This window comes from Alligator mississippiensis, chromosome 2 (assembly GCF_030867095.1).
Source record: "Alligator mississippiensis isolate rAllMis1 chromosome 2, rAllMis1, whole genome shotgun sequence".
NCBI classification, from domain to species: Eukaryota; Metazoa; Chordata; order Crocodylia; family Alligatoridae; genus Alligator; species Alligator mississippiensis.
The window spans coordinates 277085454-277109845 of NC_081825.1; the positions used below are offsets into that span (position 1 = coordinate 277085454).

Sequence of the window (24392 nt, forward strand, 5' to 3'; positions counted from 1 at the left end):
GCTGGATAGGGAGGGCAAGTAAAAACAAGACTTACTTTGAGCAAGAGAAAGAGGGAGAGAAACACTTACACAGGCTGGGATGAGGTGAACAGGCTGCCGTCGTATCTCCGTCTAACTCCCCACGATGCGCCCAAGTTGGAAGGGTGACCACGGCCTCCAGACTGTGCTGCCAACCTGGTGTGATGATAGCATGAATGAAACAAAGAGAAATACTCTGAATAGGAGAAGCAGGTCATGTTCAGGCCCCTGCAAGGCAGAGGCTGAGACACAGAAGGAGAGAGAAAGACAGAGCCTGCCGCTGGGGCTTTGAATGAAAGCAGATGGCCACGGCTTGCTCCGTGCTGGACTCAGCTGCTCTCTCAGCTCTAGATTATTTTTGGCCCTCCTAAGATACGTCAGGGGATTCAAATGACCATATAAGACAACAAGGAGGTTGCTCCCCTGCCACACAGGAAGCAGATATGGGGCTAGATGACATTCTTCACCTCAAGAAAAAAGAGGATTTGAGAGTACAGTCACAAGAACAGGGGTTAAAATAGTGTCCTGACCACTGTGCATTCAAGAACAGTACTCATGCTGAGCTCTAAAGTACCAAGGACACCAGAGGGTCACAGACCAACCATGAACTACCCTTAGGTTTCCCCTTGTGGCAGTCCCAACCCTCTGGGCAGGGGCAGCAGAGCACCAGTCCATAGGTAAAGCAGCTAGTGCTGCACTTTGCTAAAACAGCAAGTGGCAAGGGACCTTTCCAAAATATAAGGTCAAAGCTGGCAAACATGACCTTATTCTACCACATATCAGTCCCTGCTCACAGACTATGCTAAGCAATGTGCCAAAGCCTCACACCAGATCTTATGTGAGGCTCCACAGAAGAACACTTCCCTGCATCCAGGCATCACCACAGGTGTTATTGGTTATGAACAATTTACTATGGATTTAAAAGGGGAATTTTATCATGCACCAGCTGCTTCATGGTAACTACCCATGTGTGTACCCATGGTAAGTGGAAACTCCATTGCAGCAGCTTAATTGTTAATGCTGGTGAGGTACTAAGGTTTAGCTTGCATTCACCATGGGGTCAGAGCATGCTCATGGGCAGTTGCCAGAGAGTGATTGACAGGCAGTACAGTCTCAACCCTTTTACCCTGCAGTAATTTGTTTGTATGTTTATACCCACAGAGTTACATGACAGCAGGTAAGAACCTGGCACCATCAAAGTCAAGAGGATATTTGCCATTAACTTTAGGAGGATCAGAATTTCACTCTGTCTCACTGCCAACAAGCTATCCAGGACTTGAACAGCCAATGAAAATCAAACAATAATAAGCAGGACCTCCTAAAATTAAAGTTAGAGTAATTACCCTCAAAAAACTTGCTTTAGAGGATTTGAAATGGACTGTTTGGGGGTTTTCTGGTAATGTTAAAAAATAATTTTCCCCATGTTTTATATTTTCCAATTTAAAAAAATAAAAATGCTTTAAAAAATGACAAGGGCTTGTACACCAAAGCTTGGGCACTGGTTCCACATACAACATTGTATGGGGAGGGGATGTGCCCCCCAAAGGTGGCATACAGGCCTGTGGAAGTTATCTTCATGTATAGATCAGAGTTTGAAGTTAAGCAATCATATGAAATAAAATTTGCAGTACCTAAGGTCATGTGCCTTAGGTGCAATGTAGAGATACCTGAAGTTGGCTCTGAGCACGCTAACTCCAGCACAGGAAGCGTTATAAATCTGAGTTTAATAGTGCCAAGGCTAATTAGCTTAATTTATCATCATAGTTAATTAGCCTGATTGATTGAGGTATCGCACTTATGTGGTTATACTGCTTCAGATCTAAAGCTTGTGTGTGCAAATGCTAGCTCAGGTGTCTGCTGGTGCTGTCTTGCACGCTAAAGTCACGACCTAGAACTTGTCTATGGCAGTGTTTTATATACGTATTTTGTCTGGCCTGTGATTTCTTTTGCATAGGGAAAACACGTAAAAATATCCTGCTTTCCACATGGATTTTTTTCTTTAAAATTCTGTATGCCTCACCTGAATATCATAATCTTTGGAATTTAAGATGCACTTTTAAAACAAAATTTCTTCTAAAAATGGCCTGTGTGATAAGTCTGAGTTTAAAAAAAGGTAAAAGGTTTTATATGCACCATAGTGATTGTATCCTTGTAAATGCATCTTTATTTGAGGGTTCATTTTTTTCTTAAATTGATGGTCAGAATATTTAGGTGTATTTTAAGTTCCAGAGTATCTTACATTTGAAGAAATATTGTGGCCCTAATTCAGGAAAGTGCCACATTCCTTGGGGGACTCTGGGATTGCTTCATTGAGTACGAGTTGTTTTGGTGCTGGACTGGCCCATTTTTTCACACATATGCAACTTTTAGCAGACGGTCTGGCCTAGATTCCGATTTAATTAACACTTGTGTAATTCCAAAGTAATGTCAATGACTTCAGTGGAGCCATCTCAGATTTAAACCAATAAAACTAAGATCAGAATCTAACCATTGTAAGCTAATAAATAAGTTTCAAGCCTGTTTTATAAAACTATTTGAGAAGAATGTTTTCCTTTTTTGTCTGTTTTTTTTGCCCTCAGTGTGCTCTCTGTGAAGACCCCATGTCATTCACTCACCTGTGCCAAGGGTAAAGCTGTTGTGGTGGATTATGAGGGCAGGGCCGATTGGCTATGGTTGGCTCTCCCGGGGCTGTCATGACTGATTTCTGATGACTCTGGGCAGCTGACTGACCTGAGGGATCCTCTTCCAAGCTCCGTTGTATGGCCAGTTGAATAAGATCGTCTTCGCTCATGCTACTGTACAGACTGTACTCCTCAGAACCTATTACTTCTCTTTGGGTGTTTGCTGTGGTTGTAATCTGTGTGGCCATGCTCTGCTCACCTATGGCATAGGATAGGAACAAAGTATACAATCAAAATCTGGACACTAAACAAATGAAGTTTAGTTATGCTGTATGCTGGGTCAGCTTTGTTCCTTCCCGTTTATTGGGCAGGATTCTTAACCCAGGAGAAAACATTTTGGGTAATGCACTAATAGAATTAACATTGCAGCTTAATGGAGTTGGATTTCTTTCTTTCCTTTTTTGTCAGACTACTTGCAGTTCAACTTTGTGGCAGCAGCTGACATGTCTCTTGATATATAGGGAGGAAGTTACAAAGAAGTGAAGCATAAGGCAGGTTTTCCTTTGTTTATTTAGAGTTATAGTACTTCAAGTAAAAAAAAAGCAGAGGACATCACCAAGGGATTAAGGGGACACAGTTTACAAATGAATCTTATTTAAAATAACAACGTGTCTCCGTCTGTGTTATTCATTGGCCACTGATTACTGAAGATGAAAAAATGCTGAAGTTGCTGGGCCAGACTGCCAGCTGATGTAAAGCAGCATAGCTTTATTGAACTGACCTGCTCTATACTTCTCACCATTTATTCTCTGAAATCACTTTGTGTTTTACTTGGCTCCAACAGCCAAAAGAGACTAATGGGTTGTTGTACGGTTCTTCCTCCCCTCCCCTTTCGTAGTACAAAGCACAAGGTCATGCACTTAAGGACATAGAACAAGAGGTTCTGCTAATAGCTGGAGGCTTATCAATTGGAAACCACAGAGAAGGAGACATAATTCTGGTCAGCCGTGTCCAAGAAAGATGAATTCAAATGGGAGCAGGTGCAGAGAAAGGCTGCTAGGATGAGCAGAGGAATGGAGAGCCTATATTATGAAGGGAGACTGAAAGAGAACGGGTGTCTAGCTTAGCAAAATGAAGGCTGGTTACACTGTATAATGATACCAGGGGTTAAACACTCTGGAGGGAAAAGCAACATTTAAACTAAGGGACAATACTGACACAACAACAAACGGGTTTAAACTGGGTTTATAGTTAGGCTGAAAATCAGGTGTCTGACTGAACAGTGAGATTCTGGGACAGTCTTCCAACAGGAATAGTGAAGCAAACTGCCCAATTTGATTTTTAAGATGGAACTTAATGAGTTTATGAATGAGGTAATATGACATGGTTGCCTGCAGTAACAGGCGACTGGACAAGCTGACCCAGCAGGTCCCTTCTGACTGGAAATTTTCTAACAAAACAAAGTTTTGTTGAAAAACGTTGGTACGTTGACCTCCAAATATTTCATTTACAACATCTCGGGTTCGGTGCATGTTTGCTATCTCCAACATAGGGTTCACTAAGTGGATTCCTAGTGAGTGTGCCTACAAGTAGGGACACTGGAAGATGGAAGACCCAGGCTCTGAGCCAGGCATGCCTTTGGCCACTGCCCTGGACTCTGGAAACTCCCTGAAGCTGGGTAATATTGCTATTACTACAGAAATTGAGAAGAACGGCCATTTCACTCTGCAGAGGTGGCATCCAGGCTGCTTCTAGTGTGCTGAACTGATACAACATTTCCAAAAATATTGCATTTTCTGCAAACCCAAACTGTGATTTTCAGCCAGTTCTACATCTTGCCCAGTGTCCTAGCTTTCCATGACTGTCTGACTTCTGCAAGGACCATATTCCTCTTGACCACCCCTCACTGGCCTGTAGTAAATTCCCTGCTTCCAGGGCTATACAGACACAAGATTCAATTCTCTGCTGTGCCACACCTTGTGTGACCCTAAACAAAGCTGGTACAAAATGCTACCAAACCGGAAAGACCATGTTTTATGTGAAGGTAGATCCATGTATCAACTACATAAGGTGCAGAGTAGTGAACACAGCTGAAGTTTATGAATTTAATCTACTTGGATATCTGCTGTCTGGGTTGGGAGAATGCTCCTGCTCCCATCTCATGCATCCCTGAACCCGCCCCCCCCATGCCTAAGCTCCAGTAGTGTCTCCCTTAGGCCCAGGGAAGCAGAATGGAACATGCATTGTGGACAGCATTCCTTTTCCACGGAACAGTCATTAAGAGAGGAATGAGCCTGACTCCTCACTAATTCCTTCTTTGGGAGGCATGAAGTGAAATTGGACGTAAAAGAAGCCATCCTAAAGCAAGTCAAGTGCTTGTAGCAGCTGCCCTGCAGGCTAATCTTTAAAGGCAGTTTGCTACCCTCACAAGATGCTTGGAAGCAGCTTACAGGGAACGAGAAAGAGGAAGCTGCTAAGAGGAAGTAATGCACAAGGTTACAAAAGCAAAAAGTAGGTTAATATGCTACAGCCAGTGGAAATAGATTTCCTGATAACTGGGTGCGTCTACACGAGTCGCTTTACTGTGCAATAAAGCTAATTACTGCGCAGTAAGAGTGTGCATCTACATATGCAGACACTTACTGGGTGCATCTACACATGATACTACATCACTGTAGCAACATGCTACTGCAACGTAGCATCGGTGAGCACAAACCGTGATGCTGCAGCTATGTCACTCTAGCAACATGCTCCCTCGTTATCATACATTGCTATGGCAACATAGCAGATAAAAATAACTGCGCTGCCAGGACAGCACAGCACAGGCTGTTACTGCACCGTCATTTAGTACTTCCAAAAGAAAGTACTAAATGATGGTGCAGTAACAACAGTGCCATAGGGGCATGTGTAGACGTGCCCACTGTAGCAGATTTACTCATGATTAGTAACTGCACAGTAGTGCACATATAGATACCTGACCGGGAGCAAACTTGCTCCCGATCAGCTGGGTAGCAGGAGGTGGGAGATTGCTCCCTGTCCCCAGGAGCTGCCTGCAGACTGGGCAGGGACAATATCCCCATGTCCCAGCAGCAGGAAGCTCCAGCCCCCACTCCTCAATCACAATTACAGAGCAGGGGCTGAGGAGATTTTTCTCAACCACGGCTCCATGATCACGGAGAGACTGTTCCCTGCCCAGTTCTCTGATTGTGGAGCTGGGCAGGGAACTGTCCCAAGCAGATGCAGGTCCCAGCCCCATGCCCTGACTGGGCAATCAAGGTGTGGGGCTTGGAAAGAGCTGCAGGGGAGGGGCATATCCCAGCCCCCTGGCCTGATCTGCCACTGGGGCAGCTAGCAGTGAGCCCCTGGCTCTTTCCAAGTCCCCTGCCCCCCCAATCAGGGAGCCAGAGCCAGGAGGTCCCTGCTTCCAGGCAGGGGGACATTGTCCCTGCCTGGGCTCTGGTAGCAGAGCTTGCCCCAGCCTGTTGGGGTCAGGGAGCAATCTCCCAGCCCCTGCAAGGAAACAACTGTCTCTTGGACCCGTGCTCCCTTCCTGCTTCTAGCCTAGGACCCAGGGGGAGCCTAGAGTTCCCCCTGGCTGCTGCAGGGGGCAGGTGCAGGGCTGGAGGGCTGGGAGCATACTGTGCCAGGAGCAGCAGATCTGCTCCCACATTCCTGCACGTGTACATGCCTGTCTAGGGTGGGTTTACTCTAGAGCTCTTGTTTTATAAGACAGTTTCATGTATCTCCATTAAGAGATGGGTTTAAAGATTACTGTTAAATGTGGTGGAAAGTCCCATAGGAAGGAATATGATTAAGAAAAGTTTAGGAGTTTAAGTAAAACTCAAAGCTAGGGAATATGAATAAAGATTTCATCTTATCTTCAGCTCTCTCATGTACTATGTGCCATATACACAATTGCTAAGTGACCTTAGACTGCTGGAGCAGAAAAAAGAAAGTTAAATGTTGAGCTCTTGATGTTATGTCAGAGGATGCTGGGGTTAGTACTCTTAGTATTAAGGGGTGCCAGCTTTTTGTCTATATCCTACAAAAAGTGCCTCAGTAAATTTTTCAAATCTATTTTAAGTCAGCTCTCACACTGCCAGTATTGATTAGCAATATACCTTTCAGTGCTAGCTGTCATGCCTTGGGCCTGTGCTATGACCTCTGTGCATCTAAGGGATCAAAGACTAGCCACCAAACAGCTGATAACTTGAGTGATTTTGCTCTTGGCTCTTCCTCCTCAGCCACTATGGAATCCATGCATAATCTGACACTGCTCTATAGACTAGCCGAGGACCATGACACAGGCTTCTTTTGCCATTACTGTTTGGTTTGCTGAACTCCTAGCATAGTGAATGGTACTTTCAGAACCCATCAACCAATATACCATGCACTATACACTAGCAGTGGGCATTTGTAGGCTTTGACTGTCAGGAGACCATGTTGCCTCACTGCAGATCATGATTAAGTTGGATGGAGTCACATATCACAGAACCTAAACATGAAGGCCATTGCTCAGCAACTTCCTCCCCATTTTTCTTTTGTTTCCTTACCTTCAGAGTATTTAATGAGGGAAAGAGGTGAGGATGAATCTTTGGACAGTTCCTATTTTAGCTCTTGCTTCTTTTATATGGGTTAAGCAATCCGCCCACTTGCAAAGGGAAAAAAAAATAATGTTGGTGCTCTCTGCTTATCTAAATATTATGACAAGAGTCCCATGGTGTGCAAAAACAACAGTGTTAGCAGCTCCAACCACTGACTCATCTTTCAGAAAGAAGTGCTATGGGGCCCAACACAAAGAACTGTCATCTAGTTTAAAAGACCCAAGGCTGTCAAAAGGGTGTCACAGCCAAACTTCTGACTTTTAGGAATTTGCAAAACATGCTGGAAGCAGCTGAGAGAGGCAGAAATTCCAATTCTTTATCAAACCAAACCCAGGTTTGGCCTTCACTTTTTCTCTGATTATATGTCTCTATTTTCACGCACCTCAAGACAGGGAAGGTCCCTGAGAATGAGTTTGCTTTTTGTAAAATATTGTTGTACTCTAAGCAGAAGTGTCATCTTAACCAAGCAATTAGGTGCTTTCTTCCTGTTCTACTACATACATGTTAAATAATTTCTTCAACAAATAATTGATAATGACTAATCCCCCAAACCAAAACCCAGATATAAGTAACCTGATGAGAGATGGGGCACGTCAGAAGTGGAAGCTGCAGCACTGAATCTTCCAATCTGGTCCTACACAACAGAAGACTGTATTTTGGGCTGAGTACAGCATATACAGGGGCATAACATCTTTTGCATAGGCATCCTGGTCTTCAGAAGTTGAGCCATGCTATTTTAGTAGTGTCAGGGACCCTCTGCATCTACAGAGGGTGGGACAGGGTTTGGGCCCAAAAGCAAGATCCACTTTGTTTACATGATTTTGCTTACCTTCTTTCTATTTTCTCTGCTTTCTCTCTGGAATGCCCTAGTAAACTTTGGGGAGCAAGTGTTTAGGGGAACAACCAAGGAGTGAACCTCACCTGCACTGCTTTGCATCATTCTGATCCTCTTCCCTTTTGGTCTCTTTGCTTCCTCTTCCCCATCAGGACCCCCTTGCTCAGACCAGCCTGCCCATTCCATCTGGTCCCCCTCTTATATCCTTGTTCAGCTCTTGTCTGTGGCCAGGACATTCAAAAAGTTAGGTAAGTTTACTATCCTAGGTTCCACCTAATTTCAGGCACTCCCATTTTGAAAATGTTAACCTATGTGCCTTTCACTATGCTGTACCTCAGGCTTATAACAATCTCTCCATGTTGTATAGCAACTAGGTGTTTTATTCAGATTTTGGTTGAAAACATACCTCTCTTGTGAGATAGTTCAGCAAGACTCCACCAGAGGAAAAAAAAAAATCTGTTTCATGTTGAGACTATGCCTTCACATGGTTGAGGAGTACTATGCCTGACCTAAGCCTATGGGAATAACAAGCATTTCTTCCTCTCTTTTGTACAGCCCTGAGCGCCAGGGGCAGATGCACAGAAAGGTCAGGGAGTCAGTCAGCTTTCCCAGATGTTCCCACCAATTAGTTAATGTATAGGCTCCTCCAATCCACGACTTCTTCCCCTGCATAACTGTTTCCTTCTCTCTTGCTTCAGGGACCTCCATAAACAACATTTCTGGATCTGAGCCTGCTGGAAACACAGCCAACTTGCTGACTGTTGCCACAGAACAAGAGCTGGTAAGTCACTGTTCCAGCTAAAATAATTTTTCTGGTATGTTGTTGAGATGCCTTAAATTAAATGACCTTGTAACAGCCCATGGGACTAATTTGCTTTAAGCTGAATATTCCCCACCCTCGGCAAGGGGAATTTTGTTTGAATGTCCTTGAATTCCCTGGAAGTACAGGAACCTACTCTGCCATGCAGCTAGACTAAACTTCTGGGTGTCTTCCAAGAACAGAACCTGACCTCTGATGTATAGGACTGCTGTCCTGCATTGCAAAACCTTTTGCCTTCAGTCGTGAACTGATCACTCCTTAACAGAACTACAAAGCAGGCTCAGATCAAACCTGTGTGATGTGAAAACAGCAGGATAATGGAACAAGCTGCACAGGTGAGTTGTGCGATCTCCTTCACTGGAAGTTTTCAAGGCAATTGTCTAGGATGAATTAGGAATGGCATATTCTGCATCCATACAGGGAGCTGGGCCAGAGGATTCTGAAGGCCCCTTTCAACCTAGTGATTCTATTTCATAATTTTGTCAGTGATGGCCTTATGTAACAACTTGATCTAACAGGTTTTCTTGGGTTTCAATTTGCAGCCATCTCCACTTAGAGCTTGAGCCTGTACACTTCACACAAGCAAAGTTCCTTCTTGCTATGTATTCATATTTTTCTTGCATTGATTTCAATGAAAATTTGCCTAAGAAAGATATAGATTGTCAATGTAAATGGCAATGATTGGCATAAACAACGACAAAAACATAATGTAATTTCATAGGCCAAGTTGTGGCCTGTGCCTGTGCTGTTCTGTGCATTGGTGAACCAGTATACACATAAGATATCTCAGTGAAATTAATGATACTTCTCATGTGACTTATCACTTGCTGATTTAAGTAAAGGTGTTGCTGTCTGTAAAAACCACAGACACATAAAATTAGCTTATTATTGTACTTAAACTGCCTGGAACCAAAACTACCTTTTGACTGTGTACAGTACACCCCTGATCGTTGATATAATGCAGGTAAAAATAATAGTAGAGGGAGTAAACTTAAAGTTGGTGCTAAACTTCTAGAACCACAGCAAATGCCACTAATTACTAGAAACAGCAATTATTAGAAGTCAACAGCACTTGCTAGTACCTCCATAAAACAACATTTAATAAAACTGCCAAACCCTGGTTAATAGACCCATGCAGCAGAATTACTTCCTGATGCTAGAGAAGGTGGCAGTAAGTCAAAGTTAGTGAAGATGTTATTAAAAGAGCCTTGCGGGGTACCTTGCTTGCCTCTGCACTGATTACATTCTACCTCACTGCCACCTAGATACCCATACATATTCAGTATCTACTGTTTACACTCCTCCATTAGGGTGCATTATCATGCAGTACAAACCCAAGGTGATTCAGAATTAAGAAACCCCAAATGAAGGAGTTAGGGAATGATTTGCTCAGTTTACCTTTTTTTAAAAAAATCATTATTTGGCCCCTAATGCCATGAATACTTGTAAATTTTAGAAGCAGGTCAAGGGAACTGCTTGCTTAGGCAAAACTACATATATCCCTCACAGGTCTCCGGCCTTAGCTTTTGCTTTTAGTTTTGCATGTTATGGTCCTCCTATGGTGAAATCGATGGAACTATGCTAATTTATACCATCTGAGGACCTAACAATATTTTTTGTAGGTTGCTAGTCAAATCTTTGTAGTTTTCCAAGTATATTATGACAGTCAAGTACTGCTAGCAAGAATATCATGAATATTTTAAACAAAAAACTGGTGTTCAAAAACCTTTGGAACTAACATGTGTAGAGAAACAGAGAAGACTGCAGATTAGCAGCAGCAACAGTCAGATATATTTTTGCCATAACAGTTGATGCAATCTCATCAAGTTATAGTATGATGCTGAAAAAAGCAACTATAGGCTTCCAGGCAGAACTTTCCAAGTAAACAAATCCATCCTAGCCCCAGCTGTCAGTTCATGTCCAAATGCTTATCAAGTAAGTTTGGCAAGTCTTATCCACCATCAAATCATGATTGTGCACAAAATCTTTGGTGCCAGGGACTACATATATCTGCACACTTTTATTTCTTAACAAATTGTATTTAGCAGCACAGAGTAAAATTTAAAGTTGCCTGTTTGCAGCAACCATTTCAATTGTATAAATAAAGAAACCACTGATGTCCTTTTTCTCTTTTACTCTACAGCTTATACACTACATGCACTATCCAGTGCCCTACCTATGTCATAACAATTCCAGCAGCTATTTTTGCATGTGTTTTTTCAGAATCAAAGACACAGCATAGTCCCTACATAAAAGAAAAGTAAATAAATGCCATAATGGCAGTTCTTTCCAACCACTCCAAAATTAAATTTAAGTGCTGAGTGTTTCACTATTTATCTTTTTAAAAAACTAAATCAACTTTATTAAGTTAAAAATATTATCTGTGTAAGCATGTGCAGAGTCATAGCAAGTTAACAGATTTGAAGTATGGCAAAGAAGTTTAAAGCATGCACTTTTGAATTACCTTATTGTTTCTGAAACAAGAAAATTAATGTTGAAAAAGAGTCATGTCCTTGACTAAGCCTTAATTCAGAAAACCCCCAGCAGCATTCATCTCCCTCCTCTCCCTGGATGGCTCGATCTACTGCAGGGCAGCTTTGAAACACTCTCTCTTTGAAGCCTGGAGTTTATTTCTGGATCACCCCATGATCAACAAATACAAGCCAAAATATAAGTTGTTCTCAATCTCAGATTTCCTGTTTGAAGATACAGTGGAAAAACGTTTGCCCATCCTTAAATCCCTCTTTGTTGCATTAATCTGTAAAACTTCATCAAGCATCCTGTAGCTAAATGACACAAAGTTGACCTTTCTATTACATCATTATTTATTGTCTCTGGCAAGCAGACCATATATAGGCATGTTTCTGGAAGTTAAAGAAAAAAAAAGAAATTGCAATGTAATTTTGAAATAAAGTATGTTGTCCTGGAGGGTTTCAGTATTTTGGAGGAAAGCCAAAGGTAGATTTTCTATGCACCTATTTTTCCTGTAGCTGCTGCCAATTAAATGGAGCAGGGCAAAAATAAGAGTGGAAGTTTGTTGATGTTTTATAGTGCTTTGTGATGCTATGAACTCTGAGACTTTAGAACTTCCAAAATACAACAAAATACTTGTGAGATAATGCCATGCAGTGTTTCATAAAGACTTACTGCTCTTACATCATGTAACCAGGAAAGAAAAGCCCTTTCTGTGGTATATGTGACATAGTGGCCATCTTCCTTGTATCTAGGCTGCACAGTGAGTTCGAAGAGGGATAACACTGATTCAGGAGTCATCTGAATAAAGAGCAGATGGACACAGAATAACTAGGAATGTATATATTAATTAGCAGGGGGATTTAGAATAACTAGGGATGTATACATAAATCCACAGAGCTAGGCTGGCTGGAAGAAGAAAAACAGCACTTACCTTAGGCCAAGAAGGACCAATAATTATTTGTCCAGAGGATGCCAAGTTGCAGTGCATGGTGGGAAAAGGCATGCTTCAGACTCTTTCAAGATCAACACTCCTTCTCTCAGCACTTACTAGGTTAATTCCATTTGCAAACCAGAGATAGGTGGGCATTAGAAGTGTGCGAAGTGGGCCATATTCGATTCGGATTCAGATTTGGCCCAAATCGGGGACAGTGATTCGATTCATTGATTCGGTTCACTGTCCTCAGTTCGATTTGGCCAAATACAAAGCTGAAGATTCGGTGCTGATTCGGAGAATCAGTGATTTGGCCATAGACGCTACTTTAAATGTTTTTTCTACATACCTCAAGGTACCAGGCGCGGCTTGTGAATGCTGTGATGCTGGGGCGGATGGAGTGTCCCACAGCAGTGCAGGGGGGGGGCCCCCACATGCTCGGCAGTGAACCCAGCAGTACTTCCGGGTCCACTGGGGAGCACGCGGGGGGGCCCAATGCATCCCTCCAGCTCAGTGATCAGCCAAGGGGGGACCTTGGATGCTCCCCCAGACCCAGGAGGCACTGGTCATCAAACCAGGAGGGTACAGGGGCCTCCCCAGTGGGCTACCCAGTGGACCCAGAAGTGGACCAGAAGTGCTTCTGGTCTACTTCCGGGTCTGCTGCTGAGCACGCTGGGGAGCCCTTAGTGTTCCTGTGAGACACTCCATGCGCCCCAGCGTTGCAGCATTCATGAGCCGCCTGGTACCTTGAGGTATGTAGAAAAAACATTTAAAGCTGTGTCAATGTCCGAATCGTCAAATCTCTCTGAATCTCTCCAAATCACTTCAGAGGCTCCCGATTCAATTCAGAGAGGTTTCCTGATTTGATTTGTATTCAGAGATTCGGCCACTGAATTGGGCCAAATCTTCTGCCAAATCGCATCAAGAACCAAAGCTTCGCACAGCCCTACTGGGCATACACCCCAGATCAGCATGGAGCTTTCCTTCATCTGAACATGCATTGTTGGTCCTCAGCCTGGTGGTTATTTATGCTATTGGAGCACAAATACTCATCAGTTTATGGCTCAGCACTGATGATCATGAATGGAGCCAATTTAGCAGTGTCACACTATTAATCCACACTGAGTTACTATCCTTTATGACTGCTGGGTGTTAGTGCTGAACTACTCTAATACCTGTTTCTGTTCATATTTGAAGTATTCTACCACTGATGCTGTCAGGGAGAGAAGCCATTGCTGCAGGTGCCAGGATGGTTGAAAGCTCACATTCCTTTGACATTCATCTCAGGAACCTGCTCCACACTTTCAGATATGAAGAGAACTATCCATGTGCCAATCCACTCTTCTGTGCAGAAAAGGGGCTCAGTTGCTTCACTGGCACTGTTCCCCCCTGCCCATAATCTTTGTCTTGGGTCCTTGTCTTTGTCAAAGGTTGAGGTAGTTCAGAGTGGGAATGGTTGGAGAATGGAATGCTGCAGACCTTGGCAGAATATAGATCATTCCCCATTCAAGCCACACAGGGAATACAGGAAGGAGGATCCATCAGAGATACAAAGCTGGTGTAGAAACCTGGGACTCCAGCGGGCAATTTTGGAATCCCACAGATTCTCTTAAGCCCAAACAGACCCCAGAGAATCCATAGGGTTTGTGGAGTTGGAGTACAAGTAGAGAGAACGGCCAGTGAGAACCCCATGGTGATCTCGCCCCCTCTGAAGGTGCTGAGGCTCCTGATTCCACTGCCCAATGTTAGGGCCAAACCTGGCAGCTAATAGTCAGAATTTAAACAAAGGAGAACCCCTACTGCAGAGCAGTGCTGGGAACAACAGGTTTGGAAAAGTGCTTTAATATTAGGTAGAAATTACTCACCCTTTGCTTTAGCAGTGCAGTTTCACAGCAGTTTGTCTTCAGTGACCTTCCCTATCAGCACTGGAACCAACCTGCAAGCAAAACACTTCATTACTGCATCCTGGATAAATATTCATAAATGCAATACACTTTTCTTACTAGCTTTGGGGATTTTGGTGGCAAAGTGGTCACTTGCTGTGACTCCAAGGACCTGAAATCAAGCCCTATTTGAGACTCAGGTCAAAGGCCACGCCCCAGTTGACACAGTTACAAACCTGGTTATTTGGGCTGGAAAGATAACTGCTGGATATGACTTTGGCCCAATCACACCCTTCTGGGTTACTGGTTAAGAAAATGGACCATTAGGCTCAGGAGGACACTTGACTTGACGCTTTTACTGGTCTTAGACCTTGCAACGTATGAAGACACAAATGGCAGGATCAAGCCTTACTTAATATTTGCAAAGTATTGTTGTTACCTCATGTGAAGGTACTTTGGAAGTTCAAAGCTTCCAAATATACAGATATAAAATGAGATAAATTTGTTTTCATTTTCCAATAAAATAAAGCTTTACACATCCAAAGCATAATAACCATCATTTATTAGCATTACAGAAAAAAATCACTAGTATTTTCCCAAGAACTTATCCAGTTATAGATCTTAATTTAGTGCTTATTAATCCTAAAATATTTCCAAAAGATTACAAACTGGTATCTGCAGAAATAAATACATAAAGTCATGCCATTTTCTGGAACAGTGTTTACCCTGATGCTGCATATTCATATCAGTTTGCTTTCCCTTTAAATAGAAAAACATTGCCATTAGCCAACTCATGCTGGCAGGGGGAAGGATCAGCTGGGGTCTCAGGAACAGGGTTCAGAAAGGGGGATCTGCTTCTGGAGAAAGAGGAAGAGAACAGAACAAGTGAGAACAGCAATTTGCTAAAAAATGACAAAATTCTTTGTGTTCTTCCTACTTCCTCCAAATTTGCCACAGAAGTTGTTTTATAAAATCATCTTTAACCTTTGCTTCAACTTTCAATTTTCTTGCATATTCTTGTTTTAACTAATCAGTTCCCTTAACCACCAGTCTTCTTCAGGAACCATGAGTAAGGACCCAGCTAAGAAGTGCAGAAATGAAATTTGTTCACACAGCCCAAGAGACTAGAAAACATTGTATCAGTTAATTCTAGGTGCAGTGTCAACAAGTAAAAATATTTTTGCTTTTTCCTGGTTAAATGCCTTCATATACTCTTCCTATTCACACTGATACCAGTATTAGTGATGCCTAAACCAAGTTGGACCATTAGCACCACTGAGCATAGGTGCAAACATTAAACTTTTAGCGGTATAAGTGATCAGAATCTGGTCTATAGCCATAACAGAACAGGAGTTTGGCACACAAAGGCAAGATTTGCCCCCACCAAAGGGCAGAGGTGTGTTCTGTTCGCTACAGTTTAGACTACACCATTTACAGAAAACTGTAACTTAGATCGATTTCACCTTAGGCTTTTTGAATGTCTGTACCTAGCCTGAGAGAACAAAAGCATGATGAACTGATCCAACTGACAATTGTCCCTGAAAGACACTGTGCTTCCAGCAGGTAACCTAACCACTTCATTTTAGCCCACTGTTCAGATGTTATAGTTATACAGTATATGTAGGAAGTGAATAGTGAAAGACAAAGGGAATATGAGATGCAAAAAGATCTAACAAGGGAGACCTCTTACATTATGCACTGGCAGAACAGCTGTCTGCTTCAGCTTTCTACTTGATGTTACTTCCTTGTGGCAGTTTAAGCGGAGCATTTACTAAAACTCTTTCTCTTCCATAGCATCTGCAATGATATTCGGAAGTGCGAGGCTGCTCGTTGGTTACCTACAGCTCTTCTAAAATCGTGTACATTCTTTAAGTGCAATGCAATTTAGATACCGTATTTCACTGAGAAAACAGGTATAGTGTACATACTCCATACCTTTGTCATAGTCCTTTCTCTGCACTTGATACTAGTTCCTACTCCTATTCATGTTAATGTCACAACTCTCATCAAATTCTACTGGCTGCTGGTTTATATTGGTTGTACTGGTAATATTTCACTGCCAGCACATGTTCCCCCAGATTAAGTGCAAAAGGAAAAAAAACCAAATGCAGCTCTCTGGCCCCCAGCCCTTCATCTCAACACACCCAAATATCACATTCTTTTAAATTATCAAAAACAACCTATGATTTTCAAGAGGTCATCAGATTGTTTTAGATGGATTTTTAATTGCATGTCATTTGAAAAATGTTTGCCTTCTATTTAAGGTTCATTGTCACTTACAAAACTTAAAAATGAATTTTTAAGCTTAAAGAAAGGTTGCATTGCCTGTTCTAATTTGTATATTTAGAATTATATTAGCAAAAAACCACCAAGTGATGATCAGTAGTATTGAAATACAATCCTGAAAGACAAGATATAGTATTTCACAATGCTTTGAACTTATCAACTTATCAACCCTAGCAGGGGAAGTGAATGTATATTATTATCCCAATATTATAACGGAAAAAGAGAGGCAGAGAGATGAAAGGCAGAACCACAGAAAGAGCTGGTGTCAGGTCCAGGATGCAGTACAGAACTCTGGAGTTCCTGGCTCTTATACCTGTAAAACAAATCATTTCTCCCTCTCACCCAGAGTCAGTCTTTATCCCACATTGCCTCTAAGATCTTATCTAAATAACAAGGAGATCAGAATTTCCATAGATTAAAAAGTTTTAATTTTTCTTCACATTGTAGAGGTGTTACTAAGTTACTAAGAAGTGACTGCTTTGGATGTATGGATGTAATAGTGACAAAGACGCAGCGCCGCTTGTACTGAAGATGTGTGACACAAAACATGTCAAAGCACAGGTGATCCCTAAGCTGTGATTATTTGCAGGTGTAGACACACCTGTTGTGTGTACGTGACTGAATATACTCCGGCTCAATTTGAGCCAGAGTATATCCTGATGTCACCATCTACAGGTGCATTTAACTGCAGTAATTTATTGCAGCACTGGATAGTACCCGCGTCTGACAGGAGGGCCACCTGCATGATCCGGGGACAGCAGGGCAGACCCTTCAGTGAGAGGCTACGGGACCTGAACCTGTTCAGCCTTCACAAGAGAAGGCTGAGGGGGGACCTGGTGACTGTCTATAAACTCAGTAGGGGCGACTAGAAGGGTTTGGGGGAGACCTTGTTTCCCCTAGCGCCCCCCGGGATAACACGGAATAATGACATCTGTAAGAACTACTTCACAGTCAGGGCGGCTAGGATCTGGAACCAACTTCCAAGGGAAGTGGTGCTGGCTCCTACCCTGGGGGTCTTTAAGAAGCGGCTTGATGCCTACCTAGCTGGGGTCATTTGAGCCCAGTTTTCCTCCTGCCCAGGCAGGAGGTCGGACTTGAAGATCTACAAGGTCCCTTCCAACCCTACTTCTATGATTCTATGATTCTACGACTATCCTATGCCAGAGTAAATTAATCTACTATGCGCTAACTGGGGTATTCTAATTGAGGTGATGCTTTACTGAACATTAAATTAGCCTAATGCACAGTAAAGTACATGTGTAGACATGCTCAGCATGTGTTATTTCTTGCTGGCTCTGCTCTCTCAGCGTTTGATGTTGCAAAGATTTATGCATAGTGGACAGACTCCCCTCTAGTTCCACCAGTTCTGTTATTCAACTCAGAATGGAAGCCTAAGGCCTTGTTTCTCCTTTCCTATGGAATTTACACTAGAGTAGATGCCTGGTGTTGTGTCTACATGAGATGCTGACTGCGCATTTGTTACTGTGTGTTCATTTAGTACACAAGTACTAAATGAGCTACTGTGTAGTCAACATTTCGTATAGACATGACCAGTGTGTGATTTCTTTTAAATCACATACATCAGCTTCCATGCAGTTCTTGACAGAACAGGGCTTTAATCCAATGGCAAGGAGGCCAAGACTACTGGATATCTTGTTCCACTGCAGCCTTCATCCGCCTTTAGTGCCATTGAGATTCTAACATTGTCTTTCTCCTGCTTCACTGTTGAGGACTTGTAGACCTGTGGGTTGGGGCTGGACAGGCTTATTATAGTGGCAGTCTGTATTTACCATGTCACAGCACAGTCAGAGGATATATGTGGATTTTCAGGAGGGAAAGCATTGCCATCTGCTGTTCCCAGTGTATTCTAGTGGTATTGCTGCTGCTTGGTCTGTGACTGCTTATTCTTCGGAATTACCCCTGCTTATTTCACAGGTAACCTTCCCTGAAGATCATTCTGCTATCCCCCACCTGTGGATGTGCTTGGTTTTAGCATAGCTCTGCTTAGATCTGCAGCATATTGCTTCTCGATATTCATTATCGTGATGCTACATCTGACCACCAACAAGCTTCCAGTAAGAGTGGAGCTAAACAACCGAATGGATGGTGAGCTATTTAACCTCAGCTGATTCCAAGCCAAGGCCAAGACTACCCTGACCTCAATCATTGAGCACCAATATGCTGATGATGCTATATTAGTGTATGATCACTTGACAGCAGATCTTCAGGCAATCATTGATGTCTTTACTGAGGCTTACAAGAAAATGGGACTGATGCTTAACATTCAAAAGACTAACTTACTCCATCAACAAGCTCTTAATGAGCAATCCCCAGCTCCAGTCATTCAGATTTACAGTGAGACTCTGGAGAACATTGAGTATTTTCCTACCTTGGAAGCTATCTCTTGAAGAAGGCTGACATCAATAAAGAAATCCAAGATTGCCTCAAATGTGCAAGTGCAGCCTTTAGATGCCTGAGGAAATGGGTGTTCAAAGATTATTACATTAGATTCAAAACAAAGTTCATGGTTTATCAAGCAGTCCTGACCCCTACCTGACTGTACAAAGCTGAGATGCAGACAATGTACAGAAGACACCTCAAGTTGCTGGAGAAGTACCATTAATGGTATTTAAGAAGATCCTTTGAATCCAGTGGGAAGACAGAACACCAACATTAGCATTTTTTTTAACGCAAACACCATGAACATCAAGGCGATGATCAATAGACATCAGCTTCACTGAGTTGGCCACATCATCCGGATGTCTGACTCCAGACCCCTGAAGCAAGTTTTATTTTCCCAGCTTAGTCAAGAAGTGCAGAGAAAGCACTTCAAGGATGTTGTCAAGACCAACTTGAAAAAATGCAACATAGACAACTTGTGGGAGACTATTGCCCAGGACTGCTCCAAATGAAGGAAGAGTCTGCAGCAAGGATCTCAGTACTTTGAAGCCTCACAACAGCAACAGGAGATGGAAAAGTGGGAGCAGCAGAAACAGTGTGTTGCGAACCAAACCAAGAATCCAGAGTCTCCCACCCTTCACAGAAACACATACCTGAGTTACAATAGGACCTTTCTACCCCAGATTGGCTTTATCAGTCATCTTCAGACTTACAGATAAGACAATCATGGAAGACAATCATCTTCAACTGCGAGGGATTGCCAATGATGGTACTAGAGTGTGCCTTTGTGGCAGAGCACAATAGGGGTAGGGTGGGCTGCAGCAGGCTAAGGTGGTGCCTGCATGGAAGACAGCCTGGCACCACCCTGGAGGTCTTATTTTAAGGGAGAAGGTGTGTGGCGAAGCACCAGTAGGGTACTTCCCACTTAAGGACTATCAGAATGCTCTGCCACTTTAAGACCTGGATTAGGTAGCAGGCAGGTGCTGCCCAGCTGTGACAAGCGGCCATTTTAAGTTTCAGGCCAGCAGGGTTGGAGGCAACAGTTTGCTGCCAGACACTGAGGAAACAACATTTCCTGTAGGAGCTGCTGCTCCAAGAATAACGTGGAGGTAAGGGTGAGTCTATGGGGAAGGACGAGGCTTCAGTGGTCCTGGGCATGACCTAAAACTGCTCCCTGCCAGGATAGGGAGGCCTGGTGGTCCTGCCTGAGGCGGGGCAGGGCCAGAAAATGCATGGACCAAGAACCTCCCTGATGCAAGGCAGGTTGGGGTGCCTAAACCCCTGCCCCCACCACCTGGTGGGTAATAAGAACATCGATGGGGCATAAGGCCAAGAGGGTGTAGTGGGCCAGGCATGCCCATGTGGGGCTCCTGAGTCTGTTTGGGGTGCAAGACCCTAGTAAGAGGGAGGTGGGAGCCAGGCATGCCCATGGGTGACACCTGAGCCCTTTAGGGTGTAAGACCCTGGGGAGCAGTAGGGCCAGGCATGCCCATGGGGGACACCTGAGCCTGTTGGGGTAGAAGACCCTGAAGGACCTGGAAAGGGGTGAAAAGAAGGGAGGCCCTGTGTGTGCCTCCAGAGAGGAGGCCGGGTGCTAGGCCAAGAAAGGAAGACCAGGTGTGTGCCTCCGGGAACTAGGCCGAGAGTATGCTGAGGCCCTGAGAGCAGGGGGAGGATATGTTGAAGCCCTGAGAGCGTGGGGACATGAGTTGAGGCCCTAAAAGTAGGGGGCCTGAAGAGGGTCCAGGTAAGCCTTCAGGCACCGGAGGCCATGGGTGGGCCAGAGTCCAATTCAGAGGCGGCAGAACAGAAGCCACAAGAGAAAGGGGTGAATCATCAGACCCTGATTGGAAGCAGCTGGGGTATGTGACCGGGACAAGAGACCTGGGGAGCTGTTGGCCCAGTGTTTTGTTAATTGCTCAGTTCCAAAAGACTGTGCCAGAGCTGACTAAAGACCGAGAGAACAAGCCTGATGATCTCCCTGGAGTAGGGCAGTGTGAATGTGGCCCCGGACAGGGCGGTGCGAAAGAGACTGGGTGAGAGTCAGTGGAGTGTGAGAGGCCTCGGTGAGAGGGAGGCGGTATGTGTACGGCCATAACAGGGCAGCATGAAAGAGGCTCAACACTGTGCAGAGTTGGGTCTGGCCTCAGGCCAGAGCATAGCACAGCTGTTGGAAACATCTGTGAGGCATGGAATAAATGTAGGGATGGTTGGAGCATGTAGATTGGCCCTTATCATTGGGGCACTCAAAGGGCAGTCTCCCGCCTAGTTACCAACATAATTATCTTTGATCAAGGTGTGGAAAGAAAGTAGGCAGGTGGCATGCCCAGAGCCAAGTGGGCGACCAGGACTTTGACTGGTTGAGGAGTTTCCACTTTTCACAGTCCTATAATTTGAATGGACTGACTCCTGATTTACACTGGTGGAATCAGTGCAGGCTTTGGTTCTGTGCTTTAGCACAGAGGTACAATGCACTCTGTCACTTTTGCATAGCAGCTGCCTACCACAAGTGTTTGTATCTCAGTTACAGTCAAAAGGAAGTTTTTACTCATTTGGAGGCAGAACTCTGGTACCAACAGGAACAATATGTATCTGAATTCCTTAAGCCATTTTAGCTGCTTGCTGACTCAGGCTAGACCTGATGGACAGTAAATCTGGAACAAACCCATCACTATTACAGTCTCAGCCTCTCTCTGCAAATATCATCATAAGGTCATATGCACAGACTCAAAATGAAAAGGGAATAAGGTAAAGGAGAACATGAAATTATAATGCAAAATGAACAAAACTCCAAAGTCTATGTATACAAATATATGTTCCTTGGGAGAGAGGTAAAAATTGTCTTTCTGCTATTTTTTGATGGGCAAATATCATTTATATTTTATGAGATTTGGCAAGAATTCTAATAAAAAGATTTGTTCTTTTTCTTGACCTTTAAGAAATCAGAGGTAAATAGATTTGGTTAGCTAAGCACCCATTCTTTAGAGGGCAATAGAGAGAAGGAAGAGGATGAAAGTGATAATAAAATGAGACACATAATGTTACCAGTAGAATGGTATATGATGTTTTATTGTCTATCTTGATCTCCCTGTCAGTGACAAGACAACAACAGGCCTGCTACATCTCAGAATGAGTTTTCTTTTAATTGATAAAAGTAATAAAATTAAGTCATGCGGGTGTTTAATGAATCCTGAGACAGGTAAGACAATATGTGCTTAACTTAAAGTGCAAGTTAATTTAAATAATGACTATACACATGCTTGGAGTTAAATATAAGCTTAAAGGCTTTAAGGAATGTAAAAAAAAACTTAACTAGACTAGATTAGAGGGCACTGCATTGTCATCCCTATGTATTGATTTCTGGGTGTGATATAAATCTAAAACTGACATTTAAAATGCAGTTCAAACAAACTCTTCCTTTCAATTGTGGCTGAGAAAGACACTGAAAGTGGCTGACACAGCTTAGTTATCCTCTACCAGCTACTTTGAATATAGATGAGAAGGCAACAAGAATTGTACTTGTTTTAAATTCAAATCATAAAGCAACAGATTTATTTTGCAGAGCTGACATTTAATTGTTTGCCCTATATCTTTCAGGAGGAGTTAAATTTAGCTCAAGTATCTGGACACAATGTCATACGACACCATATATCTCTTGCACAACATGCCACAGGAACGAGTAACGTGTAACTTAGTTAAAAATAACTATATGCTTTGCTAATTCAGCAGGCTCCTGGATTCCATCTACTTCAATGATAAACAGACCGTACAATAATAAGGAGACACAAATATACCAGGGGAAAGACTGAGCAGCACACCTCCCCTTTCTTTTTTATATTAATTCTTTCTTTCTGTTTGGAATAAGTACTAAATAATCTTCCATTGTCACTTATTTAGGACTACTTCAGTATATGCTTATAATTAGTAATATATGTGTATACATATGCATGTATGTGTATATACATAGGCATAGACGACTGGTGCCTCCCGAGTCTGGGGGGGCACCAGATCGCCAATGGTGGGGGGGAGGGGGGGTGTCCCCCAGCAGCTGATCGCCAAGCCAGCGGCGAAACTAGAAGTGCACTTCCAGCAGCACTTCTGGTTTCGTGGCTGGAGCTTCCAGGGGGTGCACAGCTAATCTCAGGGGGTGCACATGCACCCGTGTGCACCCCCTACGTGTCACCAATGTATGTAGGGACCTACTTAAGTCGTGGTGACACTACAGTTTTTGCGGGATGGTCATAGCATAAACAGCAAGTTTCATAGATATTTCCTGGATATGCTCCACCAGCCCCACCCTCAGCACTGATTGGCGCAGAGGCCCCAGTGGAGAGAGGAAGGACAAGAGGGAGCTGCCATTTTGTCTGTTGGCTGCCCTTTGTGTGGCCCTGCCCTTCAGTGATGATTGGTGGAGGGGCCCTGGAGGGACAAGAGGGATGAGGGGGGCAGCCGCCATCTCGTCTGCTGCAATTCTTGCCATGACAGATAGACAGATAGATCTATTTAGACAGACAGATAGATCTATATAGATATATCTATATATATAGACTAGATGTGTAGTAAGGTATCGTTTAATACAACTAAGAGTGATCAAATCTGACCCCAAAACAAATTATAGGAAGTTTCTGCTTTTGTTTTACTTCTGTCTAGAGTCTACTGAAGCTTGCAGGGAAAACTCAAATAAGGAAAAGAGGATTGCACAAATGGCAAAACAACCAAACCAAATAGCAAAATGTATTTAAATGCATTAAGGACAAACAGAAAAGTAAATGCAACAGCATAATTAAAGCTGTAGCGCTGACCTGAATTTCACCTGACATTTCTAGATTGGTGTCACACACTTACTATGATATAAGTGCATAGTTTTTTTTTCCATTGCAGCTGTAGTTTTATCTTGTCTAAACGTGTCAGATAAGCCAGGCTGGGCCCTTTTTATCAGGCTGGAGATGCAAGAAGGAGCATATTTTTATCATCTACCCCAACATATCTATCATCAGTATTTCTAAAGCATCCACTCCTAACATTCTGACACTTAAGAATTGTTCCCTGTTGTTAAGTGTTGAACTAATGTCCCAGCCTTAGCTAAGATACTTTATGCTGCTAGAAGTACTGTGGTAGAACCAAGTGTGGTTCTACTGAAATCAGCTGAGATGTTGCAGTTTACCCTAAGTGTCTACTTCTGGTCATTAGAAGAACACTGATAAGTAGTAATTTATTGGCAGCTTTTGCTAAAATGATACAGTAGAGTTAATAATAAAATTACATGATTTGTGGTTCTCGGTAAAAGCCTACAATCGAATCACTCAGTCTACCTATTTAAGCAAAAATTAAATTGAACACAATATATGATGATACAGAAAAATAATTAAAATGAAAAAGATAAAATAGATAAAATAGTACAATAAAAACAATAAAAAACGGAGAACTTTATTTGATTCTGGCCCTTATTCTTTGTGCAAGTAGTACAAATATGCCTACAGAATATAGGACAAGCTGTAAGCTGTTAGAGAGGAGCCAAA

General features: G+C 43.0%; 1 protein-coding gene across 1 annotated transcript in view; it reads right to left on the reverse strand.

Moving 5' to 3' along the window:
- The window catches only part of ASB2 (ankyrin repeat and SOCS box containing 2), a 52504-nt gene extending 40892 nt beyond the window's left edge, over nt 1-11612 (reverse strand). The window contains exons 1-3 of the mRNA XM_006278924.3: nt 11363-11612; nt 2634-2898; nt 70-174 (exon numbers count right to left, since the gene is read on the reverse strand). Of these exons, the coding sequence (XP_006278986.2) occupies nt 70-174; nt 2634-2887 (359 nt within the window). The 5' untranslated portion in view covers nt 2888-2898; nt 11363-11612. The remainder of the gene's footprint in view (nt 1-69; nt 175-2633; nt 2899-11362) is intronic.
- Between the last annotated feature and the right edge of the window lie 12780 nt (nt 11613-24392).